Genomic DNA, 20,615 nt, shown 5'->3' with positions numbered 1-20,615 from the left:
TGGCTGAAAACAGAGAATACCAGAAAGATGTTTACCTGTGTTTTATTGACTATGCAAAGGCATTCAACTGTGTGCATCATAACAAATTATGGATAACATTGCAAAGAATGGAAATTCCAGAACACTTAATTGTGCTCATGAGGAACCTGTGCATAGATCAATAGGCAGTTGTTCGAACACAACAAGGGGATACTGCATGGTTTCAAGTCAGGAAGTGTGCATCAGAGTTGTATCCTTTCACCATATTTATTCAGTCTGTATGCTGAGCAAATAATCCGGAAGCTGGACTATATGAAGAAGAAGGTGGCATCAGGATTGGAGGAAGACTCATTCACAACCTGCAATATGCAGATGACACAACCTTGCTTGCTGAAAGTGAAGAAGACTTGAAGCACTTACTGATGAAGATCAAAGACCACAGCTTTCAGTACGGATTACAGCTCAACATAAAGAAAATAAAAATCCTCACAACTGGACCAATAAGCAACATCATGATAAATGGAGAAAAGATTGACACATTGTCAAGGATTTCATTTTACTTGGACCCACAACACCCATGGAGGCAGCAGTCAGGAAATCAAAAGATGCATTGCATTGGGCATATCTGCTGCAAAAGACCTCTTTAAAGTGTTGAAAAGCAGAGATGTCACCTTGAAGACTAAGGTGCACCTGACCCTTAAGCCATGGTATTTTCAGTTACATCATATGCATGCGTAAGCTGGACAGTGAATAAGGAAGATCAAAGAAGAATTGAAGACTTTGAATTATGGTGTTGGCGAAGAATATTGAATATATACCATGGACTGCCAAAAGAACGAACAAACCTGTCTTGGAAGAAGTACCACCAGAATGCTGCTTAAAAGGGAGGATGGCAAAACTGTGTCTCACATACTTTGGACATGTTATCAGGAGGGATCACTCCCTGGAGAAGGACATCATGCTTGGTAAAGCACAGGGTCAGCAAAAAGGTGGAAGACCCTCAATGAGATAGATTCACATAGTGGCTGGAACAGTGGGCACCAGCAGAACAATGATTGTGAGCATGGCGCAGGACGGGGCAGTGTTTCATTCTGTAGTACGCAGGGTCACTATGAGTCAGAAGTGACTTGAAGACACCTGACCACAACAACAAAACACGCATGTGTGATGGGAAGAGGGGGCTCCCTAGCAAACGGATGCTAGAAAAAAGGGGACATCACTCTGGAAGGCAGCACTGTGTTCAGAGTCAAAATTCTTTCCACATGTTGGATGAGTCTTACAATACTCCATGACATTTAGTTTTCTTTCTTATTTTGATCAGTAATAGTCGTCATCATAACCATAACCACCATTTACGGAGCACGTCACAGCAGGCAAAATGCTTTACAAACATTTATTTGTTCTTCTCAACAGCTTTCTGAGGGAGGGGTTTGCTCACTTTTACAGAGGAGGAACATGGGGCTTAGAGAGGTTCAGTTACTTGCTACCCAAGGTCATAAAAAGAGCAAGCGGAAGATCCTGAATGAGGATGCTACTTTTTCTGGCTTCAAGCCTGTGAGGTCCAAATGAGGTAAAGATTGTGAAAGGACCTCCCAGGTGCAAATGCTACACAACTGTGATTATTTTTTGCCCTGGTGGCACAGTGGTTAAGAGCTCGGCTGCTAAGCAAAAGGTCAGCAGTTTGAATCCACCAGCCACTCCTCAGAAACCCTATGGGGCGTTTCTGCTCTGTCCTGTAGAGTTGCTATGAGTCGGGATCAACTTAATGGCAACAGATTTTAATTTATTCTTATTCAATGGAGAAGAACAGGCTGCAAGATTGAACTTTGAATTTGATTTAAACTTTGCTGGAAGCTAAAGAAAAATAAACCAAATATATTGATCAATAGATATATAGATAGATAATTTTCATTTTAGTTAGGAGAAAAATCTAAGTTTAGCTTCTGTCTTAGTTATCTAGTGCTGCTATAACAGAATCCCACAAGTGGATGGCTTTAACAAACAGAAATTTATTTTCTCACAGTTTAGGAGGCTAGAAGTCCAAATTCAGCTCTAGAGGAAGGCTTTGTCTCTGTCGGCTCTGGAGAAAGGTCCTTGTCTCTTCAGCTGCTGCTTCCTGGTTCCCTGGAGATCTCCATGTGTCTTCACATCTATCTTACTCCATTTGTCCTTTGCTCGCTGATTTAATCTCTTTTAAATCTCAAAAGAAATTGACACAAGATACACCCTGCAGTAATCCTGCCTCATTAACATAACAAAGACAACTCATTCTCAAATGGGATTATAGCCACAGGCATAGAAGTTAGGATTTATAACACATATTTTGTGGGGACAAAATTTAATCCATAACAGTTTGAAAGATAAAAACATAAAAGCTCTTATGAAGCTCGTGTATTCCTATGTGAAGACAGTGATTATTATGGTGGGCATAATGTTACCTATGGAGACCCTGGTGATACGGTGCTTAAGAGCTATGGCTGTTAACCAAAAGGTCGGCAGTTTGAATCCACCAGGTGCTCCTTGGAAACCCTGTGGAACAGTTCTACTCTGTCCTATAGGGTCGCTATGAGTCAGAATTGACTCGATGACAACTTTTTTTTTTTAATGTTCCCTATGTTTTTATACAAGACATAGGAAATGCTGTTCAAATGGATGTTTCTTTTTTATCAACCACCTAAAAAGGGAAAAGATATAGCAGCAGTGTGTATATTAAATAAAATAACTTTCTGGGCAGCTAAAATAATGTAAGCCCACCAAACCCAAAACACGTTGCTGTCTAGCCGATTCCAACTCATAGCAACCCTATAGAACAGAGTAGAACTGCCCCATAGGGTTTCCAGAGCTGTAATCTTTACGGAAGCAGACTGCCACATCTTTCTTCTGCAGAGCGGCTTGTGGGTTCAAACCACCGATCTTTTGGTTAGCAGCTGAATGCTTAACCACTGCATCCCCAGGGCTCCTTCTCAATGTAAGTTAGGTACTGCATTTCCAAATAGTTATCCCATATTAAAGCACAGTGTCAGAGGAATATAAGTGAATAAATAATTGGTATATTCTTACACAGACTCTCTCAAATATCTGATGTCGTAAATGAGTTTGTTGGGAGCTGAAGTGGAATCATTTCATGCTCCCTACAAAAGGAAGTATCTCTGTTACAAAACAGCCTTGCTTATGTCAGGCACGGTTGCTTTGGATAGTAAACAAGAGGGCAGAGAGTTTCAGTTCTATTAAAAAAGACGAACAGCTAGGCAGTTTGGTCTGATCTTAATGTATGCAAGTTTGAGGGGAGAAAAAAATCTTGGCTTTTATGCTGAGTGTGACCTCTTCTGTAGCAGTACAAAGTCGTAGAAACCAGGTGTAGGGGCTCAAGACAATCCTTTGGGATGCAGGAAGAACATATCAAAACTGCTGTTTATACTTGTATTCTATCCAAAAATTAGAAAGACATTAATTTTACCAAGATTTCATACACTTAGTGACAATACCGTTTATATGTGAAGTCATGTATGTATTGCTGTTGTTAGTTGCTCTTTTGTCAATTCCTGGCTCATGGTGACCCCATGTGTTACAGGGTAGAACTGCTCCATAGGGCTTTCCTGGCTATAATCTTAATGGAAGCAAATCACCAGACCTTTTCTTCCACGGTACCACTGGGTCGGTTCTAACCACCAACCTTTAAGCTAGTATTCAAGCACAAACCATAACGTATATAATAGGGTAATGTGCTCAGAAAATTGTACTGACTGGGGGACACCATGAAAAGAGTCTGGAGACAGCTGAAGGAAATAAATCAGGAACTCTTTCCTGTTAGATCCCTGGGTGGTACACTGAGTTTGGGTTCGGCTGCTAACCTGAAGGTTGGCGATTCGATCCCACCCAGCAGTGCCACAGAAGAAAGGCATGGCAGTCTGCTTCTGTAAAGATTGCAGTCAACAAAACCTTAAGTGGCCATTCTACTCTGTAACACATGGGGTCTCCATGCGTTGGAATCAATTCAATAGCAGTGGATTTGGCTTTTTTGGATTTTCCCTGTTAGAGGGATTCTAGTTAAGAAGACCTAAACTTACCTGATTCACCAGGGTTTCCTTTATCAAGTATAGTCAAAGCACTCAGGACTCACCCCATAGGCTCCTATAACAAGTATAGTCAAAGCACTCAGGACTCACCCCATAGGCTCCAATAACAAGGACTGCATTGCCTGGAAAGCTGGGTAAGTTAACCATAGTCTACACTGAAATGGATATAGTCACCTAGCCAAGACACATACACACACACAGACACACACACACACATGCATTATAAATGTCATGAAAGTGGTCTCACTTATAATAATAAGAGCCTTTGCCCTTAATTCAGTTTCCAGCCCAGTCCTGTTCACATTTAAAGTAGAACCCCTATCTGTCTTTAATTCATAGCATTGTTGACAGAAATGTGAGGACAGCTCTTTGACATCAGGACAGTCTTAGCTATCCTTGTGTTCCCTACACCACCTACCACTCTGCCTTTGCATGTAGATGGGCAGTAAATGGAGCGTGGAGGTGATTTTGAGCAACAGATCTAAGAGAAGTTAATACTGGGCCCTTTAAAAACAGGAAGGATTTTTTTTCTCATTCTGAACAATTAATTATTGATTTAAGTATGTAGCAGAGAAAAAATAATATTTGAATAAATATGAAAGAACAAGAGTGTTTAACAAACTGAAAGTGACAAATAAAACCAAAAGAAAATAGAACTAGAAGGGTAATACAGAAGGCATAGAGTTTAGATCTGTAGACTCTTATCTCTTGGAAATAAAAGGACCATGTAATTTGTCATCCAAACTGGGGCACTTTTGTCTAAGACAAAGGCTAACCCAATAGGGATCCAAAGACAACAAGCATAAATTAGAGTTGTCCCAGGCAAACTGGAACATATGTTCACCCAACTAAAATAGCAAGCGGTTCTGTATTTTCCCAGAATACATTTCTTCTTGAACTGTCTGAATTAAAGGGAATGCAGAGGAAACCAGAGAGATACTGATGACTTTCTCCTAAAAGCCTAAAGAATGTAGGTAGTTCTGGCTTTTTCTGCATAAAGGAACGGACCAGCTGTAAAGTAACTGTCCCAGGTATGCTTAACTAATTATCTTGACTAGTTTGGGCCAAAAATATGGACTTTCCCATAGAAATGTCATCAGATAAGATAAGTGACTATATATTACTTTTATAATGGTTTATGTCCTCTTAATTTAATTATGGTGATACGATCAGGTAGGTGTTCATAAAATTATAATACACATTTCTTGGAATATGTAATAAGGCATTAGAAAATCCATAATGTAAAAGATAAAATGAGCTTCCCTTAATATAATTTATGAACTCCATATACTAAAAGAGATTCAGAAAGCAGCCAATGTTTCCAATAATAGTAGAGCTATTATTTATTTTCTAATTAAACTTAGCAGAATTAAATTACATATGGAATTTAATTAAGTTCATATCCAACTGATAGAAATTTTAGGTTAATAACAACCTGTATTATTGTCATCTTGACCAGGAAAGTACCTCTTTATTCTCTCTTCAATATAAAATTCTTGTTGGAGTATGTGCCAAGCACTTTATTATCCGGGGAAAAAAATAAGTATACATATATATGGAGCCCTGGTGGTGCAGTGGTTAAGAGCTTGGCTGCTAACCAAAAGGTTGGCAGTTTGAATCCACCAGCCATTCCTTGGAAACCCTATGGGACAGTTCTACTCTGTCCTATAGGATCACTAGGAGTCGGAATCAATTCAATGGCAACAGGTGTGGTTTTCTGGTAGATGTGTGTGTGTGTGTGTGTGTGTGTATGAACACATATATGTTACATATGCATATGTACATGTGTGTATATGTATATAAACCTGTTACCAGAGATCTGCAAAGAGATGTTTCAGTTTCATTATTTAGTGGTTTGTCTGGACTGTGTTTATTTTCTGTCCTCTAGCCCTTACTAACTCAGTAGTATATAAAGGTTCTCGGTAGATTCCTGGTAATAAGTACAGTATCAAATTAGATTTGTGTGCTTACTGATGACTCTTAAAAGCTTTCAGTAAATTTAGAGTTTAATCAATTTCCTATATTTTCTAGAAATTCTGGTTCCAGATTTTGATGGTGATGAATAAAAGAAAGGTCTTCCCCTCAGCCATCCTGATAAATACAATAAACATACCTTTCTCTACTGTGATTATAGGGCTGCGCATAAAGATAACTCGAAATGAACCCAGTGCAGTCCAGTGGATTCCGACTCATAGCGACCCTGTAGGACAGAGTAGAACTGCCCGATAGGGTTTCCAAGGAGCAGCTGGTGGATTCACACTGCCGACCTTTTGATTAGCAGCCAGGCTCTCACCCACTGCACCACCAGGGCTCCACAGCTATTAAATAGATAGAGATTGACTGGCTCTTTCTTTCAAGAAAGAGGAAACAGCAACTGACTGCCGATACTGTGGGATGTAGAGTAGCTCACAGACGAAGGACGTGGTTCTTGCCCTCAAAGAGCTTGTGGTCTAGTCAGGCATCCAGTGGGAAGTGCTATAAAAGCATTAAGAAGAGACATGACCAAACTCCTGCCAAATATGATAATAAAAACAAAACAGCAAACTCGTTGCCGTCGAGTTGATTCCAACTCATAGGGATCCTACTGGATAGAGTAGAACTGCCCCATTGCATTTCCAGGGAGAGGCTGGTGGATTCGAACTCCAACCTTTTGGTTAGCAGATGAGCTCATAACCACTGTGCCACCGGGGCTCCAAAGATGATAATAGAACCTAATAATTATGTAGCATTTTATGGTTTTCAAGGTATTGACATCACCTTACTTCCTTTACTCTTAGAAGCAGACTTGCAGTGGATTGTGTTACTCCCATTTTACAGACAAGGACACTGAAATGCAGAGAGATGAAGCAAATGCCAGGACCGCCCTCTGAATAATGGGGAGAGCAGAGACTCCTAAAGGACCTTTGAAGTCCAGAGTTCTTGCAAGTGAAGTAGTAGTGCCTGCTACTATGCTAAAGTGTTATTCAGCAGTTACCAACCCATAACCTAAGAGGGCAGCTCTGACATAAGACCTGGTAATCAAGTGAGTTTGTTCCAGACAGAGCTACAGTACGGCTCATTAGCTTTCATAACATTGTATTAAGAGGAAAAGAAAATCCATACAGTAAACCATGCAACTTTCGACCCTTTAATCGTCATGATTTGATTTGTAAAACCTTGCCAACTATTCAATACCGCTTAATTAGCTTTAGCAGTATGATCATATACTAACTTAAGAACACTAGGACAACTTATTTAATACTATTATGTACAGTCTTCATATAATGGAGACATATTTCTGAACAATCCTCAGCAGATTATTTTTATGTGAAAGTCACTATGTTTGCTATTCACCGTTTTTAGTAAATGAGCTTAACATTAATCCTATCGTGAATAAACTATACAAATCATTATCCTCATGCAATAATGAGTTGAGAATTAAATTATTACCCACTGAATTCATGTTAATTTTAAAAATTTCAAGCGTCTGCTAAATTGGCTGGAAAAATGACATGAGTTTTAACAATGGAAGTTGAGTACATCTTATGATTTACAGTGGTATTATAACCAACAAAGATAGTGTTGGTATTATAACCAACAAAGATGTGCCTATATGACCTGACCAGATAAAAAAGGCAAAACTCAATTAGATGTTTTTTAAATAATCTGTGTATTTGGTTTTAAACCCAAAATAAACTCAAGTAGTCAATTATATTTTAGTGGTTTTTTTGTACAGTATTAATGCCATCTGAACAGTGTATTATTTACACCCCACCTGTGAGGGGTTTTCCATCATATAGTATTAAATTCTCACAATAATCATATGAGGCAGGTGGTAGTAGTCCCATTTCATGTCGAAAAACTGAAGATCTGCAGAGTTAAATGTTTCTAAGGATTCATGATTTTAACAAATAAGTTTATTAGTATTATAACATTAATGTGTTACGTATAACATTGATGTGGTTCCTACATTTTAATAGGAATAAAAATTTAAGCCATAAGAAGCTTACAAGTTCATGAACCAATGAAATCTTTGGGTTATTTATAAACCTCTATCTAGGACAGCCGATGAGACAAAATTAAAACTTTGAATTCTTTAAATTATTTGTATTTAACATTCAAACTCATAATAATTTTCACTACTTAGCTATGGTTACAGCTATCCACCAAATCATATTCCTTACTTCTCTCTTTTCCATCACTAAAACTGTTGTTGGTGGAAATCTTACTTTGTTATTACTATTATTTCGTCTCACATCTTGAGGTTTAAACCAGCTTATCATTGACCTTATAAGATGTTCTTCACTAAGAGTGAGAACTGTCAGAGTTTTGTCAGGTAAGAAATTGAAGGAAGAAATTACCTACGTCGAAAACATTACAATTATTTCCTTCACTCGGATAATTCTGTTTGAGGGCACTCCAGATAAACACTAGATTTTCAAACTTGAAAGATGCCTTATTTCATGGATGGTTAGCACTGTGAAACATTTCATAGGGAAGTTTCGTTTCATGAAGTTTTATATGTCTATGACAAATTTATGTGCATTTTTTTAAATTTCAAGTTGTTTTAAGTCTACACTCATATGAATATGTTAATTAATTGGTTTCTGTAACATGGCAAAAATGAAGAAATGAGGAAATATTGAAATACATTATTCTTAGCGTTTATTATGAAGTAAGTGTCAAATTAAAATTTTAGGTAAGACACAGAAATTTTAGCTTACTTTGGATTCATGCACCAAATTATTAATTTGTATTACTTTTGATCATATTCTCGTTTTTATAATTTTAATTTGCTGTAAAAAGATTATAAATACTCAATACCAGTGGTAAGAATCTAATATTTTTGTATTCGTTTCACTGTTGTTAAGAATTAAATGGTAAAGAAAAGCATAATCAGTTTTTCCATATGTCAACTTATATATTTACTATAGAAATGGAAATATAATTAGCTGTTTTTACAACATCATAGAAAAATCTGAAATACTAATCTCTAATAGAATGTAATCCAATAGCATATTTTTAAAAAATACTTGGAATGTGCAACTCTGTTGCAGCAGAGAAGCTGATCATTCGTCAAAACTGAAAATATATAGAAGTTCATATATAGAACCTTTGAGCCCTGGTAGCGTGGTGGTTAAGAGCTAGGCTGCTAACCAAAAGGTCGGCAGTTCGAATCCACCAGCTGCTCCTTGGAAATCCTATGGAGCTGCTCTACTCTGTGCTATAGGGTCGCTATGAGTCGGAATTAACTCAATGGCAACAGGTTATACAGCACCTGGCCCAATATGAATTTGAATGTTCAACTAAAGATGTTATACATTCATATCATGTATACTCGATTTTTGAAGATTGAACTAGACTTCACATTTTTACATTCTGCTGACTTCAAGGGTGCTGAAATATTGAGAGGATAGCTTGTTCAATGCCTGTTCTTTCTACTCCTGTGACAGTATGCTCTTTTTAAGGCTTGGTTTTTAATTTTCAAAGGTTTCCCTCTGCAGGTTGTACATATGGGGTGGGTAAATGAGAAACTTCAAGGAGCTGACTCCTCTCAAACCTTCAGACACAAGTTCCTGGCACTGAAAGGGTCATCCTTCTACATTTTCAGCACTCCTCCGGTAAGATCGACTTTACATACACTCGGGACTAGTTTGGGGATGAAGTTGTTTACATTAGAGAAGCAGTAATTACATCTGGTGTTTGGAGAGCAAAGATAGAGGTGTTTTGTCATGCCACTCTCCTCTTTACCTAAATGGGGGGGAAGTATCCTGTTTGCGGATTAAGTGGCTATTTCCTACTCCAAATTCGTAAATTAATGAAGCCTTTTCTTTCTCTCAATTCAAATACCTATTACAGTATAATGGAGTTATTTTGTTTTGTTTTGTTTTTGCTTAAAAATCAGTTTGGTGTGGGAGTAGGGATGCAGAAGGCTTTATGTATTAGATAAAAATCAAATATACGGCAAGAGACACAAAACAAACAAAAAAGACTTCTCTTTAGATATTCTGAATTGAATGGGTAAACAATGAAATTTTAAAAGCTATTCTTTTCCCCATATCTTTTGAAGTTTTAATAAAATATGCCAGCAGCCTACTTAAGTAGAGCTCATAATGTAAATTTAATGCTAAATGCCGTAGTTCTACAATTTTATTTTCCAGATGCCACTCACACCATTCCTTTAAAACTGACCAAATGCAACCAAATGTGGTTGTCTATATAGAAGTTCACCAATTAAAGCCAATCTACTTTTTGTGAGTCTGAAAATCAGAACTGCAAACAAAAAACCTAATAGCTTTAGGTATCTACAAAAAATACATATACATACAAGTTTATAGACAGTGTTGATTGAACTTTCTGCTATATTAAAGAGTAAATAATAGGACACAATCAAGTTTCCTTTCAGACATCAAGACAATTAAAAAAAAAAAGACCAGACTTCCTAGTCTGACAGAGACTGAGGAAACCCCAAGAGTCTGGCCCCCAGACACCCTTTTAACTCAGTTCTGAAGTCACTCTGGAAGTTCGCCTTTCAGCCAAAGATTAGACAGGTCTGTAGGGTCAACAGTAACACACGTGAAGGACATGCTTCATAGTTCAGTCATGTATTTGAGACTCATGGGCACACCAGCCCAAAATCGAAGACAAGAAGGCAGGAAGGGACAGGAAAACTGGACGAATGGAAACAGGGAACCTGGGGCAGAGAAGAGGAGAGTGTTGACACATCACAGAGTTGGCAACCAATGTTGCAAAACAATTTGTGTATTAAGTGTTTAATGAGAAACTAATTTGCTCCGTAAACTTTCACCTAAATCACAATACAGAAAAAAAAAAAAGATACCTACCCAAAAAAAGACAGTAATATACTGCATGTTCCTTTCATTGATAAGTTCTGGGTTTTTAAATAAACTTACATTGAAATAATTTTAGATTTACAGAAGAGTTGCATGTGTAGTACAGAACATTTCTGTATAGCCTTCACCCAGTTGCTCCCGGGTGTTAAGATCTTATGCAACCATGATACATTTGTTAAAAACTGAGAAAATAACCTTGTTATGATACTGTTAACTGAACTACAGTGATATTCAGATTTAACCAGCTATTCCACTAAAGAGTTATCGGAATATTTCCATACATGATTGAATCTCCTCAGAACAAATCAAATAATGCTCTTTGACATTTCTTGCTAAATAAAATTTTATATGCTTTTGTCTCACCAAGTAAAACTAGGAAATAACTTGAAATTAAAAAAAGAAAACATAAAAATAACTCCAGATAATCTGGATAGCCTCAATCCAGGCTAGGTAGTGAAGCGCAGGTAGACTTGGAGCGTGATTTATGATTCTGAGAGGGTGGCCATCAGTAATCTATACATGTTGTTACTGCTGCAAGCAGAAGTGCCTCATGCATTACCCTTAGAGACTAAACACAGAAGAGCAGCTCAGCACCTAATCTGAAGTTGTGAGGAAAGGAAAATATACCAGCTTCACGTCCATCAGATCTAAGACTATTCAGCTCATCTGCTGAAACTAGAATGTACCTACCCTCTCAGGACTAGGCGGACAGGAGTCAAAAATGACAAAATGCCCTCAGATGACACAAGTGAGAGTTCTTTAAGGAATCTTAATTTTTCTATTCTGATTAGTGAGAAAGATTCTCCATGTATGTTTGCTCTCCACATACAGCATTCTAAATTATGAGAAATGCTTGAACTATTGCACCAAATCTCTATGCCATTGAGAGCAAAAAAAAAAACTATTTATCCATATTCGTTGCCATTTTCAGCTTCATTGACAGAAATTCTAACTTTTTTTTTCTGAGCTCCACAGTGACAAGATGGACCACGTAATACTTTTATTTTATTATTAGTATCATTTTTTGCTTGTTTTTTTAAAATTCAGTGGCCAATTTTCTTTGCATTGATCCATGTCACAAATACCACAGCATACAAATAGATTGCCTGACCTCCATTGCTCAGATTTGCCAGAAGCAAGCAATACCATCTGACTACCATAATATCTTGTTTAGAAGTTTGAAACCTGTTCAAACCTCTGCTCTATGGAAAAAGAATAACTGACAAATTGAAATCAATATAACACCCAGGCTCACTAGAGCTAGCATTAGATTCCGTGGGTACACACAGCAGGTCCGTGGGGCCTTTGCAGACATATGCCTTCCATAATTGCCTTCCTGCCTTTGTACCCCCGTCCTGCCTTATCCAGCCTTTATCTTTGTCTTTTTTGCTTCCTTCCTTTTTTTTTTTTTAAGCTACAGCATCTTCTAAATTGTAGATATTTTAAGAATATGTAGAATGTACTACATCTTTTCCTAAATACTTTATGTCTGCCTGATGCTATGGGATTGACACTAATAAATAGTTTGAGCTGTGAATTGCCAACACTCAGTTTACCTGATCCAATGGGAAGGACTGTGAGTAAAGAGTTCGTGATTAGGCATCTAATCCCAGTCTGCCTTTTTTTTTAAATCTCTCCAAACTTTAGTTTCCTCTGTGAAACTAATTGAAATTTCCCAGTCTGGCACCCAAAAAAATTAAAGTTTCAGTGACTCAGACGCTGTGCCTGGTGGCCTGGGAGAGTCCAAGTACTACAGTGAATCTCTGACCTAGTCCTCAGGAGCAGAGATTTTTGTCTGACTTTGTACATAATCCTAATAAAGCTATTTAGCTTCCTTACAGCTGGCCATTAAGGTCCCATATAAGTTGACAATTACACCCGATCCTTAGAGCCCTGTATGACTAACACGCTAGAAACTTTGGAAATTTCATCTTCTGAGTCCGCTGGGGGCGGCCAGCAGGTTCTGCCTTCTGTTAGACCTCCATTTAGAAGGTGTCTGCAGAAAGCCAGGTGCTTTGCAGGCAGTCCCTGTGTTCTCAGAAGTAACTGCCCCTCCAGGTGTAATGTGATGTGGAGCGTCAGCTCCGGGTAGAAGTTGGATTTGCTTCTTCGGGTTTTTAAATATGTAATTTCTGGTGTACGTGGGGTTTTTGTTGTTGTTTTTTCATTTTTTTAGGGAAATATAATGGTGATTTCAGTTTATAATATTGTGTTACGTTTCATGATATTGTGTTATGATATTGTGTTACGTCGATTTTATTTTTTATTTTCCATTACAAACAACAAAACCCATTGCTGTCGAGTCGATTCTGACTCATAGCAACCCTACGGGACAAGGTAGAACTGCCTTGTAGTGTTTCCAAGGAGCAGCTGCTGGATTCGAACTGCTGACCTTCTGGTTCACAGCTGAGCTGTTAACTGCTGTGCCACCAGGGCTCCATTTTCAATTACAGGATTTTTAAATCCTCTAAAATATTAGGTGTTATGTCTCAGGATTTAAATTATATTAAATTTCATAAATTCTTAGAGTTGTTCTTTTTGTTGTTGTTACTGTTGTGTGTTTTAAGTTTTGGTTGAGGATCGATTCATGGGCAAGTAGTGAAGCAAAAAGGAAAGATCCTGGAAAGTACGTTTTTGTGAATTGAGACTATGAAACATTTATTTTCAAAGGTCCATCATATAGGCATAGGAAAAATAAATAAGCAAACCAAAAGAAGAGCTAATTATTTCCAGGGGGCAAGTTAATACATGTTTGGAAAATGTAAAATTTAACAACTATCATTTGATTTTGGAAGACTAATGAGAACTTGTCAAGAAGTGGTTGTTTCAAGCTACCTGGGGCCTCAGCATCCAGCTAAAGTGGGGTGATCCTATGTTCCAGTTTACATAGATCAAGTCCCATTTTTCTGTCTTGTCTAGGCATAATTATTAACAGCAATCAGTTTCAGTCTTAACCGTGTCCCAGTTTAGACTCTAAATTGTATGGTGTCCCAAACTGTTGTAGACTATATATATATATGTATGTGTATATGTATATATTTGTGTTCGGTTGTCAACCAGTGATGGACGTATGCAGACATGGCTGAAAAAAATCAATATGGAGGTAACTATTTTTTCCGTCAAGTGCAAAACAAATCTCTTCTCTGACTTTTTCAAGACCTTGGGAAGGTATATATTAGGAAAAAAGACAACCCAGTTCATGATGATTTTGTAACCTTGGTTTTAATTGGCTATTGGACCTGAACACCCCCCCTCCAAATTTTTTTTGAGAATAGGATCTATAAAACCCATTCACAAAGAGACTTTAAAAAAATTTTATTTTATTACACAACACATCACATACTTTTTAGGAATTATTTAAAACTGAAATCATTGCTTAAGTCAATGGCAACATTCCAGAGAAAAGGGATAAAGGTGTTGACCTTCTAGAACATTTTAGCTAATTTGAGCTACAGAAAGCACCTTATGCGAGAGGAAAAAGCATCACCTCTCTGCTCTCCCATTTCTTTCCATTAAAAGCAATTTAAGGTTAATCACGGTATAATTTTTAGCCATGTGTCATTACTTTTTTCTCTGTAGAATATCTAAAAGAAAGTACATTCAGATGTATAAACCTCTGGCTCCTCAGCTTCGGAAGGTCTTCATCCACTCACAGCTGTGGCATGTTTTTGGAAATTTGAGGATTTGAGGTCTTTGTATATAAAGTTTTAGCTCACTGCTTAATATATGGCTTCCATCTTTGTGTTTCAGTGCTCCTTTTGTCTGCTTGTCCCCATCCAGTAAACACCCCCCGTTCCCAAGTCTTTGTGTTGTGTTAGCCTGAACTGTCATCCCCCCACAGGCACATCTAAAGCTGCTAGAAGTGGTCATTTCTTTTCTGGAAGTAGTTTCCTGGACACAACCCAGATTCTTTTTGCCAGTGAACCCATCTTTTTATTTCCGTTTCGAAAACTGAAAAGCAATACTGTTGAGGTTTAGCCAAGGAACCACAGGTTGCTGCACCAGGTCTGTGATTCATTAGCACCCCATGTGACCTGGAGTTGGTTGTTAACGTCTCTAAGCCTCTGATTCCCCATCTGCAACGTGGTATTTATCAAAATGGTATCTGCGTGATAGCTATGTGTTGAAGAATAAATGAGATAATCCATCAGAAGTGCTTAGTACAGTGCCAAGCACACAGCAAGCCTTCAGTATTATTATCCGGGGCTCTCACACACAAGAGTGTATGAAATTTCATTCATTTGTTCTACCATGAATATGACGCTGAATATTTACTTCCCTGTATATGTCTGCTCGCTTTTCTAGCCAACACCAACTGATTTTATCCCACTCTAAGTTAACCTAATTGCTCATGGTCTCTGGTTATTCATAGCCTCCGGTAATCTATGGCCATGTTGTCAGGATTGTATAACACTTAGAAACACAGACTTTGCTTTAAGACAGACCTAGGATCTAGTCTGAGATTTGCCATTTACAAAGTGTATAATTTGGGTAAATTGCTTAACCACTCTAATCCTCAGCTACCTCACAACCAGATTCATTCCAGTTTGACCCGCTGCTGAGAATTTGCATTCCACCCCAGATACACTGGATCAGAATCTACATTTTAACAATATACCAAGATGACTCTCATACATACATAAGAATGTTAACAAGATCCCCCAGGTGATTCTTATGTATAGATAAGAATCTTACACATAAGAATCACCTGGGGGACCTTGTTAAAATGTAGATTCTGATTCAGTATATTTGGAGGAAAATGCAAATTCTGAGCAGGGGCTTGAACCAGAATGAACCGGTTAGAAGCCCTGGTCCCAACATTCTTGTGTTGGTTAAATAAGACAATGCGTGTCAAATGTTTAGCACCATACCTGTTATGGAATGAGTGCTCAATAAATTATTATCATTGTTATTTATTATCATCATCATTTCAACTTCAGCTCCAGTTGACACTGCTTAATTGACTCCATATTTTCAAATTCAAATCCCAGAGGTGAATATCAGATTGGCTGAGCTGATACTGTTTTTGAGTAGAGCTAAGATATTCATGCCAGGTTATCTCAGAGGCATTGAAAGACTGAATAGACTGTCCATGCATCACACGCCCAACCTTGGGACAGTCATCGTCTACGGCCATGAAAGGCATGATAACATGACAGGCACTGTGACTGGGGCATTTCTCTTTGAAGGGACTGAGATTCCTTATAACTCCAGTGTTGTCAGCATAACATAGAGCCGTAGTTAGTAAATGACCTTTCATGGAACTCAAGTATCTCATAAAATCCTAGGAGGCACTCCACGAGAAAAGTGATTGTCAATGAGCTTTGAAAAGCAATGGTTTAAAACAGTTAAATAGGTTTCTTTATGTGGCACTTCCCACACGTTTTATTATGCGTTGAGTCTCCCCAAAGTGGTTATAGTATACAGCATTTACCATAATCAATTCAGCAAGTGATGAGCTAAATTGATCCTAGTATCTAACAGAGATTAAAAAAATGACATAAAAGTACCAAAATTTGTAAATTCCTTTACAGCTTCTAGTGCACTTTTATGTACATTATATCATTTGATTCCTAAGATAATCTAGCAAGATAGACAGTTCAAGATGATTCCTCATTTTATTGATAAATGTTAGATACATACAAGTTGCTTTTCTAAGAATGCACAACTTGTTTAGATAGGACTATAGTGCAGCTAGGTCTTCTAATTCTAGCCTGAGGAAGTCTTTTATGTTCCCTATAGCTATATTTATAAACAGTAGGGGCCAGTAGGCCTGTTTTTAGTTTATCCTGGACACAAGCGAAGTATTTCTTCATTTCAATGCAGCAAACATTTTAATAAGCACCTCCTACTATGCATCAGGTTCTGAAATATTAACTAGAGATACAAGAACTCTGACATCAAAGACCTCACAGTGTAGTGAGAGAAACCAACATATAATTTCAGTTAACTTGGCAATCTGTCTTGGAAGAAGTACAACCGGAATGCTCCTTAGAAGCAAGGATGGCGAGACTTCGTCTCACATACTTTGGATATTTTATCAGGAGGGACAAGTCCCTGGAGAAGGACATCATGCTTGGTAAAGTAGAGGGTCAGTGAAAAAGAGGAAAACCCTCAGCGAGATGGATTGACCCAGTGGCTGCAACAATAGGCTCAAACATAGCAACGATTGGGAGGATGGCGCAGGACTGGGCAGTGTTTTGTTCTTGTTGTACACACGGTCACTATCAGTTGGAACTGACTCGACGGCACCTAACGACAACAGCAACAACTTGGTAATGCCCCTTCCTCACAGCTTTGTGAAACACTGTTTCTGGGATTACGGTGTTCAGCAACAGAAACATACATAAATGCCTCAGCACTAAGCGAAAAGAAGCAGCACAAGAAGTAGGGATGGTCGTCCAGAGGGAGGGGAAGTAGAATGGTGCTCTGGAAGAGGACACAGCAATCCTGATGTTCCTTGTCTAATGCTCTTTCAAGTCTATTGAGTATGGACACAACAGAATTTAATGTCATATAAAAGCTCCTGGCACTTCATTGACTCACTCGCAAAGTTTCACGGATTTTTATATAAAAAATTTAAATATAAGAAGAGAAAAAAAAATTCTGTAAATGGAGAAGGGGGGTTGTGAGAGTCTACTTCTGTCACTCAGCTTCCAACATAGTTACCAACATCTGGCAGATAACTGTGTCCATGTGAAGGCTTTTTAATTTCAGAGACACAATGTCAGAACTGTGCCATATTACCATTAAAACTATTTTATCCTGGACCTTTATTGTGTTCGAACGCAGAGAAAATAGAAACACGTATTTTAATTTTTAGTGATAATTGAGCAGCCACACCTACATTTATCTGTTTCCTCATTTGAGTTGTGCTTCTACAAGTGAAGGTCATGGGTAAATAAAATACTAAATAAATGTACTCAACTGAAGGGTTATTTATGATAATTTTGGTTGAAAACTTCTCCTAAGAGACTGTGGGTTATAGTACCTATATTTACTACTGGAACTTCCTTAAAATATATTCAAAATATAGAATGGAGGGAGAATGTTCCTTTTAGATCCCCTCCTGAAGTCTGACTTACTAGCCCTATTCATGCCAGCTGGAAAAGCAACTGGAAAGGCAATGAGAAACCTCACGGGTGGATCTCTTCTTCAACGAAGCTGAATTGAACTACAGATTCAATGTAGTAGATGTCTTGTTCTAGCGTGGTGCTTCTGAGGGTTGCAGTTTATTTCTGGAGAAGTGCCAGAAGTTTCAGGTCATTGACATCTGCTGGGAGGGAGAAGTTCCCTTTCAGACCGAAAGAGCTTGAGCCATTCATAACATCCAGATCCAGATTGATATAATCGCTCCACATAGACCCAGTCTGTAATTACAGTTCATAGGGAATTCAGCTTTAAAATATACATGTTAAAGGGTATTGCGTTTAGTTATTCTTCCTGGTACTGGTTTCCATAATTTTTTGTTTTTTATTACCTGAAAAAAGTAATAAATACAGCTAAATAACTTTCCTTTGGTATTCATTCATATTTTGCTTAGTTGTAAACTGTGAGTCCCTGTTTACATTTAATTTTGAAATCATCCATTTAAAGAAATCCTAGTGTATCTGAATCTAACTTTAAAAGTGTTTTTCTTCAGACTTGCGTTTACAAGGCTGTGTGCTATAGCTATAGAATCCTTTTCTTAATTTAAATTTATGTTCGTTTTTGTCAGAATGTAGATAAATTTTGCCATATCAATGATATCGCTGTTGGTGAAGTTTGTATAATTAGTACATCACCAGCAAAGGCAAAATATCCTGTTACTCAGAATTTGAAGACATGATTTAGTTTCAGGGAAGAACTTGGGTGGAAGGAGACAGAAGGCTGGCATAAGGGGCTGGGGAATGTGTTAAAAGTACATGAAATCAGCTGTATATATTGTGAAACATAAGTCACAGTTCTACTTGTTTTATGACAGAACCAAAACCCACAAACTTTTCATCAAAACATAGGAACTATCAAACATGTCAGCAAGCTCGTTTGCTGGTGACCCTCACACCATGCCTACCCCACTAGTGTTTGCTCTGCTTCATTTGGTCTGCAAATTCTTTGCTCTTTTCAGTCGCCCAATAGGTTTCCATGGTGTGTTGTGGTTTCTTTCTTGGTCATCTAAATTATTTGAAAGCAATATGAAAACCAGTAAACAAATCCTGTATGTTCTGTGTCCCTTCCGGTAGTCTCTATCCAACGCAAACACCTACAGCTGCTCTCTAGATTTCTCTCTCTCTCCATCTTTCTCTCTCACCCTCTTTCTCTCCAACTATTCTTTCCTCTCAAGGTCCCTTCCTTTACCTAATTCTAATTCCTCAGAGACAGCATTGCATCTTTGAGATAGGAGAATGTACTGTGCTTTACCTTGTAATAATGTGTTCCCTCCTACACACACTCTTTCTATAAAAGCTATCTAGCATCTCTTTCTCCTTTCAAATAAAGACACTCCTGAAACTTCCTAACAAGTGTTTCTTTCATTAATTTCTTTTTCCTAATAATTTCTGCAGATGACTTACCACCATGCCCACCCTCTTTTCTCAGAGTCATTATTAGGAATTTCTTTTGATAATTATTATTTTAGTGACATGCTATTATTGTAAAGAAAAAACAAGATCCCAGGTTACTCTAGAAAGTCATTTTCAAGGTGCAGTAGACCTGTGAAAATTGCTTTAGCCTCACATGTATTTACTTATACCATCAGAATTAAGGAACCCAGATATTAATCTAAATTTTATGCATCTATCCAAAATTTTCTGTTGACAATTTAGCTTCTCAGATCACTGAAACATGAAGATTTCATTATCGTCAAGAAAGTATGTAGTTTCATAATTTGAATTTTTAAATGTAAGTGTAAAATTGTTCCTTACATCAATATAGCACCTCACAGTTTATGACGCTCTTGAATATAGTAGTATCTATGAAATACACTTAGACACACACGTGCAAATACAGACCACACAGTACTGATAGGTCGGATGTGGATGTGAGTGAATAAGCGTCAACAGTGATTTCCGTGGGGCCGTGGTGCTGCCATCTATTGAAATAGGAGCACTAAAGGAGAAGAGTATTGATGTCAGGGAGCAAATCAATAGCTTATTTTGGAGGTTTATTGTAAGTTTGAAACGCCCAAAGAGCTCCAAAAGATTTTTTTTAACAGAGTTAAATATGTTGTTGTTGCTGGGTGCCATTGACTGGATTCTGACTCGTAATGACCTTATAGGACAGAGTAGAACTGCCCGATATGGTTTCCAAGGCTTTAAATCTTTACAGAAGCAGACTGCCACATTTTTCTCCCATGAAGTGGCTGGTAGGTTCAAACCACTAACCAAGCACTTTAACCATTGCACCACCGGAACTCCTTGATCCATATATAGATGTTTCCTAATGCTATGAGACTGAATTAGCTTTGAAGTTCAACTAACTGGATTCTTCATTATTAACAAAATAAAGAAACCACCTCTTTCTCCCATGGTAGTTAATGCCAGTAACATATGGGAAGAAATGAAAAGGTGAAGGCAGTAGGATTTATAAATATTCAATCCAAATGCCAGGTTGAATTGATCTGTTTTATTTGTATACTTCATAACATCTTCATATAACTTTAAAATTTCTAGTCCCCTATACTCCACCTGTAAAATGAGAATACAATTAATGACTACTTGGAAGGGTTATTGTGAGATTCCAATGCATT

The 20,615-nt window shown here is 37.7% G+C and overlaps 1 protein-coding gene across 1 annotated transcript in view; it reads left to right on the top strand.

Annotated features, from left to right (window-relative positions):
- The window catches only part of SNTG2 (syntrophin gamma 2), a 315,981-nt gene that overhangs the window by 167,044 nt on the left and 128,322 nt on the right, over nt 1-20,615 (top strand). The window contains exon 11 of the mRNA XM_023728305.1: nt 9,539-9,655. Within this exon, the coding sequence (XP_023584073.1) occupies nt 9,539-9,655 (117 nt within the window). The remainder of the gene's footprint in view (nt 1-9,538; nt 9,656-20,615) is intronic.

This window comes from Trichechus manatus, unplaced genomic scaffold (genome assembly GCF_000243295.1).
Source record: "Trichechus manatus latirostris isolate Lorelei unplaced genomic scaffold, TriManLat1.0 scaffold00023, whole genome shotgun sequence".
NCBI lineage: Eukaryota > Metazoa > Chordata > Mammalia > Sirenia > Trichechidae > Trichechus > Trichechus manatus.
The sequence above is the reverse complement of the archived record's forward strand: the minus strand, read 5'-3'. Positions and strand labels throughout refer to the sequence as shown.